The sequence below is a fragment of the Rana temporaria genome, chromosome 12 (genome assembly GCF_905171775.1).
Source record: "Rana temporaria chromosome 12, aRanTem1.1, whole genome shotgun sequence".
Classification (NCBI taxonomy): Eukaryota; Metazoa; Chordata; class Amphibia; order Anura; family Ranidae; genus Rana; species Rana temporaria.
The window spans coordinates 96,760,920-96,773,812 of record NC_053500.1 but is presented as its reverse complement, the minus strand read 5'-3'; the positions used below and the strand labels follow the sequence as shown (position 1 = coordinate 96,773,812).

Here is a 12,893-nt window from a genome sequence, read left to right as displayed (position 1 = left end):
GAGCTGTGAAAATGTGGAACAGACTCCCTCCAGAAGTGGTTCTGGCCAGCTCAGTAGACTGCTTTAAGAAAGGCCTGGATTCTTTCCTAAATGTACAGAATATAACTGAGTACTAACATTTATAGGTATAGTTGATCCAGGGTAAATCGATTGCCTCTCGGGGGATCAGGAAGGACTTTTTCCCCTGCTGCAGCAAATTGGATCATGCTCTGCTGGGGTTTTTTGCCTTCCTCTGGATCAACTGTGGGTATGGAGTTGGGTGTATGGGATTGCATTTTGTTTTTTATTTTGTTTGTTTATTTTTTTTATTTTTTTTGTGGTTGAACTGGATGGACTTGTGTCTTTTTTCAACCTGACTAACTATGTAACTGCTGCTCCCTATCCATTTGTAGGGTAGCCTGGTCTTGTATCCACCAGCCTGTAGTGGGAAAACCTTCTGGGTACCTCCCACAGCTATTCTTTTTGCACAGGATGCATGCAGCATAATGATGATGTCTCTGCTACTTTTACAAGGTAATAACTTGTCTGCAAAGGTAATTGGTGATGAGCACGAAGACGTTTTATACATTTATGACCATTATGGAATATATTTAAATTAAGTTTTTGTACCCCAAGTTTGGAAAAACAGTACTGTTCAAAGTCTGTTCTATTGTTTGTTTGGTGTTTGATCTGTATGTTTTTATGCATATTTTATATTTCACCTCTCAATGCAAAGTTCAGTGCATGTGACTTTATTAAATCATGCAACATTATCAAATAATAAAAATAAAAGACTTGGTAATCCCAACATTCTGCTTAAAATGTCTGTTTTTCTTTTGAATGCAAGTACGGTCGGTATTATATCATCTAGGATGGTATTTCTATTGTTTTTTTGGAAAATATTTTACAAAAATATTTTTGGCTATTGCAATAGTATCTCCAGTGGGAGTAGAACTATAGGTCTTGCCATTATAGGTGAACCCTTTTTCCACAGTAAACACAGCCTCATCAAACTTGCTTTGCTGGAAGGGTACTTCCGTATTAAGACTTTCAATTAGGTACCACAGAAAGAGACTCCAGCGCTCTTTATAATAATCTTTAATTAGCCCTCCTAGTTGCTTGTTGGCATAGTCCAAAATATTGCCAGCGGGACCCCATAATGTAATCTGGTTACGAGCATTCATGCCATACAGAATAGACTCATCTTTGGTGCTGGCTGTCTTCTGTGCTGACTCTAACCATCGACCAAGCAAAAACTGGGATTGGCTGGAAAGCAGATTATCAAGTTCAGGCAGAAGATCAAACACCATTAGGCCACCTGCTGTCATAACTCTTTCTAGATCTTCATTTATATATGCAGTCTTAATCTCCTGGTAATATTCAGTAACCAGCAGCTGCATAGATTCCCTGGTAACATCCACCAAGTCATAAAGGAAAGTGCTACTATTTGCCAAGGAAGAAGCTGCATTGTGCATTAATTGCCAAGCTGCATAAAGGTTAATTTTATTGTAGCAAAAACCTGTGTTCATTTTTAGAGATGGGCGTCTAACTAATGGACTGTGATTGTGATCCTTCCAGTTCTGAGTACAGTTATACACACTACCTAGAAGCAACTGCCATGCAGCCCGTGCATAAGGGTGTTTTTGGCCATAACGCCTGTCAGAATAATCAGAGATCCATTCAGTGAGATTGAGAGGCATGGATCTCCAACCGATTTCATTCATCAGTTCATATATCATATCATTCTGCTCAATGCCTTCAGGGGTAAGTCCTGTTCCTATCATAGTAGAGTTGGTGAACAACAATGCATCAAAAGGTCCTGTATTTATACTCTCGACTTTTCCAAATAAACCATGGTTCCCACCAAAGTTATGCAGCATGCACCAAATGAACGGTTGCCCATAAAACGACTCTGTGTATTGATAAACAGGAATAGTTTCTGCGAACAAGTCTAGGACTATGATTCTACCAATTGGTGTGCCATGAAGAAGGGCCTTAATCTGTACCGGCCTCCAGAAAGTTGGATTATTAACAAATAGCCAGCCTTGCAACATCCAGATGGCTCCAGGATCCACTGTAGAAGGATAAATAATAAGTGTTACAATTTTATAAATAATTATTCATATACAGTATCTCACAAAAGTGAGTACACCTCTCACATTTTTAAAATGTATTATTATATCTTTTCATGTGACAACACTGAAGAAATTACACTTTGCTACAATGTAAAGTAGTGAGTGTACAGCTTGTATAACAGTGTATAACAATAACTCACACAGTCATTAATGTCTAAACCACTGGCAACAAAAGTGAGTACACCCCTAAGTGAAAATGTCCACATTGGGCCCAATTAGCCATTTTCCCTCTCCAAGTGTTACAAGATCTCAGGTGTGAATGGGGAGCAGGTGTGGTAAATTTGGTGTTCTCGCTCTCACTCTCTTATACTGATCACTGGAAGTTCAACATGGCACCTCATGGTAAAGAACTTTCTGAGATTTAGAAAAAAAAAATTGTTGCACTACATAAAGATTGCCTAGGCTATAAGAAGATTGTCAAGACCCTGAAATTGAGCTGCAGCACGATGGCCAATACCATACAGTGGTTTACCAGGACAGGTTCCACTCAGAACAGGCCTTGCCATGGTCAACCAAAGAAATTGAGCGCACATGCTCAGCATCATATTCAGAGGTAAATATTTGAGAAATAGACATATGAGTGCTGCCAGCATTGCTGCAGAGGTTGAAGGGTCAGCCTGTCAGTGCTCAGACCATAAGCCGCACACTCCATCAAATTGATCTGCATGGCTGTCGTTCCAGAAGGAAGCCTCTTCTAAAGATGATGCACAAGAAAGCCTGCAAAAAAATTGCTGAAGACAAGCAGACTAAGAACATGGATTACTAGAACCATGTCCTGTGGTCTGATGAGACCAAGATAAACTTTTTTGGTTCAGATGGTATCAAGCGTGTGTGGCGACAACCAGGTGAAGAGTACAAAGACAGGCGTGTCTTGCCTACAGTCAAGCATGGTGGTGGGAGTGTCATGGTCTGTGGCTGCATGAGTGCTGCCGGCACTGGGGAGCTACAGTTCATTGAGTGTTGTAACATGTAGTGCATGAATGCCAACATGTACTGTGACATACTGAAGTAGAGCATGATCCCCTCCCTTCGGAGACTGGACCATAGGTCTACTGCTACTCTAATATGATAACGACCCCAAACACACCTCCAAAAGACCACTGCCTTGCTAAAGAAACTGAGGGTAAAGGTGATGGACTGGCCAAGCATGTCTCCAGACCTAAACCCTATTGAGCATCTGTTGGGCATTCTCAAATGGAAGGTGAAGGAGCACAAGGTCTCTAACATCCACCAGCTCCATGATGTTGTCATGGAGGAGTGGAATAGGACTCCAGTGGCAACATGTGAAGCTCTGGTGAGCTCCATTCCCAAGAGGGTTAAGGCAGTGCTGGAAAATAATGGTAGCCACACAAAATATTCACACTTTGGGCCCAATTTGGATTTTTTTACTTAGCGGTGAACTCACTTTTGTGAGATAATGTAACATAATACCACATGATAAAAAGCCTGAATGTGCTTCCTCTTTTTTGGTCCTGGAGAACTCTGCTTTTAGTAGGGAGTTTACACATAACACAGAGCATGCATCTCGGTACATGGTTTAAAGTCTTCCCAATGCCCGTACCCCTTTACATTTCTTAACTCATATTTTCTTTAATTATATATTGTTTGTGACAGGTTTATTAAAAGCATTCCTATCACCGAAATAAAATAAGAGAGAACAGAACTGAGTGCTCAAGCCTGTTAAAATCCCACTTAAAGCGGGAGTTCACCCATTTGTAAAAAAAAAAAATTTTCTCCCCTTAGCTTCCTGCTCGTTCGGTCTAGGGGAATCGGCTATTTGTATTAAAATATGAGCAGTACTTACCCGTTTTCGAGCTGCATCTTCTTCCGTCGCTTCCGGGTATGGGTCTTCGGGAGGGGGCGTTCCTTCTTGAGTGACAGCCTTCCGAGAGGCTTCCGACGGTCGCATCCATCGCGTCACTCGTAGCCGAACGTCGGTGCGGCTCTATACTGCGCCTGCGCACCGACGTTCGGCTTCTTTCGGAAAATCGTGACGCGATGGATGCGACCGTCGGAAGCCTCTCGGAAGCCTGTCAATCAAGAAGGAACGCCCATTCCCGAAGCCCATACCCGGAAGCGACGGAGAGGATGCATCTCGTAAACGGGTAAGTACTGCACATATTTTAAAATAAATAGCCGATTCCCCTAGTAAAAACGAGCAGGAATCTAAGGGGGAAAAGTGCCCTCTAAGGGTGAACCCCCGCTTTAAGTCAGAGTCCCCTGTAAGGGTTAAATTGTTGTTATGTCTAGGGGAAGAGGAATATTTGTTGTATGTATACAATGACAATAAAGTATATCTATCCATCTATACTTTCTTCATTCCTTACCCTGGCATGTTTCCTCTATACTGTGCTGTCGCTTTTTCGAAGCCTATTTCTAAAGTACATGAGCTAAAGTTCACACTGTGATGTCCTCATGAATAGTTTTTAACCTGTAGTTCAGATTTACATTAAAGTGGTTGTAAAGGCAGAAGTTTTTTTTATCTTAATGCACAGAGCTGCAAGTCGCTTTGGGTGCCCCCAAAGCAAGCTGCTTGCTATGGGGGCACTCAACAGGAGGGAGGAGCCAGGAACGCAGAAGAGGAACCTGAGAAAAGGATGATCGGGGCTGCTATGTGTAAAACCACTGCACAAAAAAAACCAAAAAAAAAAACAAGACTTTAGTAAATTCTATATCTTAGCGTACAGTACAGGACTGGAGTCAGAGTACGGGTTCAATGCAGTCTACATTCATGTTATTGGACAAAGTTTTTAGAGTGAAACTTGGGACTTTAATAGTGCTTAACTGCCTCCCACCCAGCCAATGTACATAAACAACTGGGTGGGAGCGTCACCATTCTGAGTGGATTCACCCGTACATCCCTCAGAACGGGAAACCATGGAGCAATGTGATCCTTTGATGGCTTTTCTTCCCCTCAAACAAAAAGGTTTTATTGAGCATAAGAAAAACATAAGACAGTTCCAGAACACAAATCAGTTCACATACTCTTTAGGTTACAGCGTACAGTAAAACCAGTCAGTACAGTATATCAGCAGCACTTTACCATTAATAAGCACATCTTATGGTCTCAGTACAAGGAATTACCACCTCCTCAGGTATACCTATGCAAACATGAAGATAGATCACATATTCAGTCACAGCAATATGTAAAAATAGATAGTGTAGCGCTATTAAACTAAATAGAAAAAATATTAACAATAATGTCCAATGTAAAACACACCACACGTAAAGAGTCCCACAGTGAATCCTGATTCCAAAACTGAAGTCAGATGATAGAGAAGGAAAAAAGGTGACAATATAGGGAGAGATTCCTCAAAACGTGATCAGAGTGCTTGCAGGTAGAAGCTGATAATGTGTCCTTATAGTGCTTCCTTCACCAAATATACAGGCCGCTCACCTCAATGACTGGGTCTCTGAATCAACAGAAGACCAAATGAACTTTCCCCACAGGGGCAATATCCAGGAATAAATCTTGACTCCAAACTATCTCTGTATAGTCATCAGATAATCATTTGATGTAGCGATAATTTCTTCCCAAAACATTTGGCAATCCGCAATCAAACACTGAGGACAAGGGGGCACTCTTTACGTCTAGAGGAAAAGAGATTTCACCTCCAAATACGGAAAGGTTTTTTCACAGTAAGAGCTGTGAAAATGTGGAACAGACTCTGTCTTCTTGTTCTGGCCAGCTCAGTAGATTGCTTTAAGAAAGGCCTGGATTCTTTCCAAAATGTACAGAATATAACTGAGTACTAAGATTTGTAGGTAAAGTTGATCCAGGGTAAATCCGATTGCCTCTCGGGGGATCAGGAAGGAATTTTTTCCCCTGCTGTAGCAAATTGGATCATGCTCTGCTGGGGTTTTTTGCCTTCCTCTGGATCAACTGTGGGTATGGAGTTGGGTGTATAGGATTTTACTGTGTTTTTTATTTTGTTTTTTTATTTTTTGTGGTTGAACTGGATGGACTTGTGTCTTTTTTCAACCTGACTAACTATGTAACTATGTAACTATCATGAAAAAATCAATGGAACAGCAATATGACCTGGGCGAGCTTTAGAATAATCGATCATAGACCAAATCCACCGGGGCTAGACCAGGGACATCCAACCATGAGGCCCACAGTTTATCATATTTGGCTCGGGTCCCCCAACGTTGATAAATAAGTTTTTTCAAATGGAGAGTGTCACCCATTTGCGTAATCCACTCCTGTACTGTGGGAGGTTCAGTGGATTTCCAGTGTCTCAGAATCAGTTTACGAGCCTGAAACAAAGCTCGACCAATAGTCTGTTTAGGGATATCCTCCATCGGGAGGCCATCTATTATCCCCAGCAAGCAAGGCCTAAGCCTAAGGTCTAGTGGTATCTGGACCTGGAAAACCCTGTTGTGAGTGTCAATGACTTTCTTCCAATATAAGTGCAGTTTTGGGCATCGTATGAGATTACTATGGTCTCTACAGCATCTGGTGCAAGTAGAGTCTGTACTCACCCCCATATGGGCCAGTCTAGCCGGTGTGTAGTGTACCCTGAGGATTATATAGAGCTGCGACAGCCTCTGAGCCACATTCAACAAACACTGGGGGGACCGCCTGCAAGGCTTCCCACTGCTCATCTTCAAATGCGCCAACATCTTGTTCTTACTGGTACACTGCCTTCAAAGGGGTGTCCCGTAGGAAGAGATTCAGCAGCATGGCATAACAGCAGGATTCAAACCCCTTGTAAGTGGTCAGCTCAAACAGGTAATTAAAAACTGATGTAGAATTCAAGGACTATAGATCCACCCCCTCTGAGTAGCAACTGCATGTTTAAGTTGCATGTAGTAAAAATGCATAGAAGCAGGAAGTTGAAAGGCCTCCCGAACTTTAGAGAAAGATCTCAATCCGCCATCCCTAGAAATATGAATCATGTGTGACACCGTCTGCTCATGGGAAGGGAAGAGATGTAGCCAAAACGCATTCATCTTCCATGAAGCCTTGGCCACCGTGGAAGGAGGACACACCTCCAATGATACAATCAGTGGGGAGTGATCCGATACACTTCTGAGAGCGCAAGCCACCTCCGAACTGTATCGTTCAGCCGCATATGAACACAGACATAGATCGATCCACGACAAGGAGGAGTAACTCTCATGCCGCGTACACACAACCGTTTTTCATGTCATGGAAAAAAACAAAGGGGCAGATCCACGTACAACATTTATCCGCCGGGCGTAGCGTATCTAAGATACACTACGCCGCCGTAACTTACTCTTTTTTTTTCAAATCCACAAAGAATCCGGCGGCGTAGTGTATCTTTGGCAGCGTAATGGTGCGGTATTCAAATCTCTGTGATGGGGGCGTGTTTTATGTGAATACGTCGTGACCCGACGTAAACAACTTTTTTTTAACTGCGCATGCGCCGTCCGTGGGGGTATCCCAGTGCGCATGCTCGTAATTAACCCGGAACAAGCCAATGCTCACAACGGTGACGTCATTCTACGCAAATCCCTATTCGCGAACGACTTACGCAAACAACGTCAAAAATTCAAAATGCGAGGCGGGAACGCCGGCCATACTTAACATTGAGTACGCCTCATAACAGTAGCTTTAAAGGGGAGGTTCACCCTAAAAACGACTTTCTCTTATTACACTGGCCCCCCACATTACAATACAATTATGCCTGTTAGGTTTTTTTGATGCTGTACATACCTTGGTACAGCTAATTCACACGTGGCTTCCGGGTTGCGAGTCCCGTGGGAGTGGGCATTCCTAACATGCTGGTGATTGACGTTTTGACAAAAAACAAGCTCCCCCCGTCGCGTAAGCCGCGTCACGATTGGCGAAAGGAGCCGAATGCCGAGTCGGCGCTATACTGCGCCTGCGCACCGCCGTTCGGCTCCTTTCGGCAATCATGACGCGGCTTACGCGACGGGGGGGAGCTCGTTTTTTGTCAAAACGTCAATCACCAGCATGTTAGGAACGCCCACTCCCGCGGGACTCGCAACCCGGAAGCCACGGGTGAATTAGCTGTACCAAGGTATGTACAGCATCAAAAAAAAAAATAACAGGCATAATTGTATTGTAATGTGGGGGGGCAGTGTAATAAGAGAAAGTCGTTTTTAGGGTGAACCTCCCCTTTAACTATACGCCGGAAAAAGCCGAACGCAAACAACGTAAAAAAAATGCGCCGGCCGGATGTACGTTCGTGGATCGCCGTAACTAGCTAACTTGCATACTCGACGCGGAATTCGACAGAAACGCCACCTAGCGGCCGCCGAAAAATTGCAGCTTAGATCCGACGGCGTACTAAGACGTACGTCTGTCGGATCTAGCCGAGATGCCGTCGTATCTTGTTTTGAAGATACAAAACAAAGATACGATGCGCAAAATTTGAAATTACGCGGCGTATCAAGAGATACGCCGGCGTAATACTTTTGTGGATCTGCCCCAAAGTTTTTCTCGATGTGATTCCTGCCTTGCATACACACGATTGTGATAAAAAATGCTCGAGCAAAGCACGGTGACGTACAACGGCACTATAAAGGAGAAGTTCCATTCGAATGGCGACACCCTTTGGGCATGGTTTTTCCCCGTCGTTAAAGCCTACACACGGCCGTTTTTCACGACGAGAAAAAAATACGACGTGAAAAACGACGAGAAAAAATATATCAGGTTCTAAATTTTTAATGCCCATTTTTCTCATCGCAAAAAAAATTCTGGAGCCTACACACGACCGTTTTTAACGACCAATTTAAAAAAATAGGATTTTTATAACAGCCTCCTGTAAAATACTTTTCTTGGAGTACACCACGGGACACAGAGCCATAATCATTACAAAATGGGTTGTATGGTCACCAGAGGTGATTGGACACTCGCACAACCAATCAGAGACAGTTCCCCTCCATATAGCCCCTCCCATCAGGGGAGTACCTCAGTTTTGTAGCAAAGCAATAAGGTTCTCATTAAGAAGGGGGGGACCTCTGTGTCCCGTGGTGTACTCCAAGAAAATAATTTTACAGGTAAGCCGTTATAAAAATCCTGTTTTCTTTATCGTATACCACGGGACACAAAGCCATAATCATTACATAATGGGACGTCCCAAAGCAATGCCCTATATGAAGGGGGGGAGACACAGATCAAGCAGACTACCATGGACAAGAAGCTCTATACTGCAGCCTGTAGCACACTTCGCCCAAAGGCGGCATCCTCATGTCCCCTCACATCTATCTGATAAAATTTGGAAAATGTATGGACTGAAGACCAAGTTGCAGCCTTACAGATCTGAGTCACCGAAGCCTGTTGGTGCACTGCCCATAAAGCAGTTATCGCCCTGGTAGAGTGCGCCCTAACAGAAAAGGGAGGAGTTCTGTTCCTTAAACCATAGGCTTGAATAATAGTTTGTCGAATCCACCTGGAGATAGTGGATTTTGATGCCGCTTGTCCCTTCTTAGGACCATCTGGCAAAATAAACAAAACATCTGTCTTGCGTATCTGAGCGGTTGCCTGCAGAAACATCTTTACAGCTCTCACTAGATCTAGAGAGAGGAATAATTTCTCCTCCGCTGTCTGGGGATCCGGAAAAAAAGAAGGCAGGACAATGTCCTGATTTAAATGAAAAGCCGACAACGCCTTAGGTAAAAAGCTAGGATGGGGTCGTAATACCACCTTGTCCTTATGACAAATTAAATGAGGCTTTTTAAAAGAAAGCGCTGCTAATTCAGATACTCTTTTGGCCGAGGAGATAGAAATCAAGAATGCCAGTTTCGTGCTTAAAAGAATAAGCTGAATTTGGCGAATAGGTTCAAAAGGTTGCTTCTGCAACACTGATAGGACTAAATTCAGATCCCATGGGCATAAGGGGGATTTGACTGGTGGATTGGTCCGCAATACCCCCTGAAAAAAAGCCTGAACTAGGGAATGAGATGCCAGAGGTCTTTAAAAGAAGACTGATAGAGCCGATATTTGCCCCTTAATGGTACTAAGGGCCAATTTCATATCCACTCCTAGCTGGCAAAAAGCAAGAATCCTACTTATGTCACATCTCTGAGGATTCCATTTGTTAGTTTCACACCATGACACATATGTTTTCCAGACTCTATAGTAAATCAATCTGGAAGCTGGCTTTCTGGCATTAATAAGCATAAAAAGTACCGGACCTGAGATCCCTCTCTTCCTCAGAATGTGGGTCTCAGCAGCCAAACTGTCAAATTTAGCTCTTGTAAGGAAGGATGGAACCCTGGACCTTGCGACAACAGATCGTGATGAAGCGGAAGCTTCCACGGTGTTCCCACTGCCCTCTTTATGATCTCGGCGTACCAAGGTCTTCTGGGTCAATCTGGGGCCACTTAGATTACAGGAATTCCTTCCCTCCTGATCCTGCAAATCAGCCTCTGTAGTAAAGAGATTGGCAGGAAGGCATAGATCAGTGAAAACTGATTCCACGGGACTACCAGCGCATCCAATCCGTAGGCTAGAGGATCTCTTGTCCTGGACACAAAAGTTGTCCAACTTCCTGTTGAACCTGGAAGCTAGTAGCTCTACATCCGGGGGTTCCCCATCTCTGGCAGATGGCCTGAAAGATCTCGGGGGGTGGAGAGACCACTCTCCTGGTAATATCTGCTGGCGACTCAAATAGTCTGCCTGCCAGTTCTCTACCCCTGGAATGAAAATTGCAGAAAGGCAAGGAACATGTTCTTCTGCCCATCTCAGAATGTGATTCACCTCCTTCTATGCACCCTGGCTTCGGATGCCTCCTTGGTGATTGATGTAAGCCACTGCTGTAGCATTGTCGGACTGAATCTGAACCGGGTGGCCCTGTAACCTGCTTGTCCAAGTTCTGAGGGCTAAGTATGCTGCACGTAACTCCAGTAAGTTGATAGGTAGTGTGGTAGCTTCTTCCAATACGGATCCCCAGCCCATTAGGCTGGCATCTGTAGACACCACCTTCCAGGTGATTGGGAGAAAGGATCTTCCCTTCTGCAAGTTCTTGGTCCTTAACCACCAACTGAAGTCTTGGCGCACCTGTGTTCCAGACCGCTAAAATCTCGCCTTGAAGTAGTCTTGAATGAAATTGGGCATAAGGGACCGCCTCGAAAGAGGCTACCGTCTTTCCCAATAGCCTCATGCAAAGGCGAATGGATGGTCTCCTCTTTGCTTTGACCTTGTGAATCAGGTCCCTTAGTAATTTGATCTTAGACTCTGGTAGAAATACTTGGCTCTGAGCTGTATCTATGATCATGCCCTTCTTTGGGCTTGTAGCGAGGATTTTTGTAGGTTTACCATCCATCCCAACTTCTCCAGGTATCTTATCGTAGAGGATACAGTGTGATCTAATCCTGCCACTGATTGATCTATCACAAGTAGATCGTCCAGATAGGCTGTTATCACTATGCCCTGTGCTCTGAGATTTTCTAGCAGAGGGGCTAGTACCTTTGTAAATACTTGGGGTGCAGTGGCGCCCCGAAAAGGCAGAGCCACAAATTGGAAGTGCCGATGTTCCACCGCAAACCTTAAGAATCTTTGGTGAGCGGGATGGATAGGGAATAGGCGTCCCTGATGTCTATCGATGACATGAATTCTCTGCCTAGTAGGGTGGCGACCACTGAACGAATAGTTTCCATTCGGAAATGGCGAATGTTCAGAAACTGATATAGAGACCTCAGATCCAGAATGGGATCACAGAGAGGTTCGATTAAAAACCTGAACCTTGCTCCTTTAAGGGTACATCTGTGATCACCCCTTGGGACAGCAAGTGATCCAATCCCTTGAAGAAGGATGCTCTTTTTTGAGGATCTTTGGCGAGCCTTGAGCTTCGGAACTGAGAAGATGGGATCTCTCGAAATTCCAGCTTGTACCCTAGGGATACTGTGGATACCACCCATCTGTCCTGGATCTCTGTCTGCCCTGCTGCTGAAAACTGACAAAGCTGTCCCCCCACTCGGCCGAACGGGGGCGTCTCTTTCTACAGAGGTTTTGGGGTTTTGCTTGTTAGGCTTAGAACCCCACTGCTTTTTGTTTCTCTGGAGCTGGTCTTCCGTGGCTTTTGTGGCTGGCTGAAAATGCTATTGCCACTGGCTGGAGGTAGATTTACCAGGAGTTGGGGAGAGAGAACATTTAAAACAAGGTCGCTTGTTTTTTCTCTTCTCAGGTAACAGCGTAGACTTTCCACTAGATATGTAAAAAGGGGGGGAACTAATGCGCAAAACCAATCTACCCAGGGCAACTAAGTAAAATACAATAAAATATAAATAAATCTATAAAGGCAGCAGCCACTACTAAAACAGTGATCACGCACCAACAAGCATATGTAAAACAGGGAGTGTAATGGCGCTTGCCAAAGGGAAACTACAATAAGATAAACTAAATAACACACATAGCAACGTCTAAAAACGTATGGATATTGATCAGTAGTGTTCAATCAATATGTGTTCCACTCCTAATTTCCTTCAAAACCCTTCATGACATCCATAATTCAGGTGTGAAGGGTAGGAGTAGTGGATATAATAGATGGAATAGATTTACAATGATACTATGGAAATCATTGATTAAAGTGAATGTGCAAATAAAATGTAAACAAACGCTTCCAGTGATAACGCCAAAATAAAGTGCTCAAGTGTTGACGTGAATACAAAATCCCAACTAGGAAGTACTTAGTATATAAATTACAAAATATTATAGCAAATAAGCCAGTGTGCACAAAGATCAAAAGTGCAAAGTGAATAAATATTGTTATAAATGGATTTCATGAAGAATATATATATAAAAAATATATATATAGAAAAATATCATAAATATATTAAAAATAA

General features: G+C 43.5%; 1 protein-coding gene across 1 annotated transcript in view; it reads right to left on the bottom strand.

Annotated features, from left to right (window-relative positions):
* Positions 1-715: 715 nt before the first annotated feature.
* Positions 716-12,893, bottom strand: part of NAGLU (N-acetyl-alpha-glucosaminidase) — a 293,630-nt gene continuing 281,452 nt past the window's right edge. The window contains exon 6 of the mRNA XM_040329772.1: positions 716-2,053. Coding sequence (XP_040185706.1) covers positions 861-2,053 — 1,193 coding nt within the window. The 3' untranslated portion in view covers positions 716-860. The remainder of the gene's footprint in view (positions 2,054-12,893) is intronic.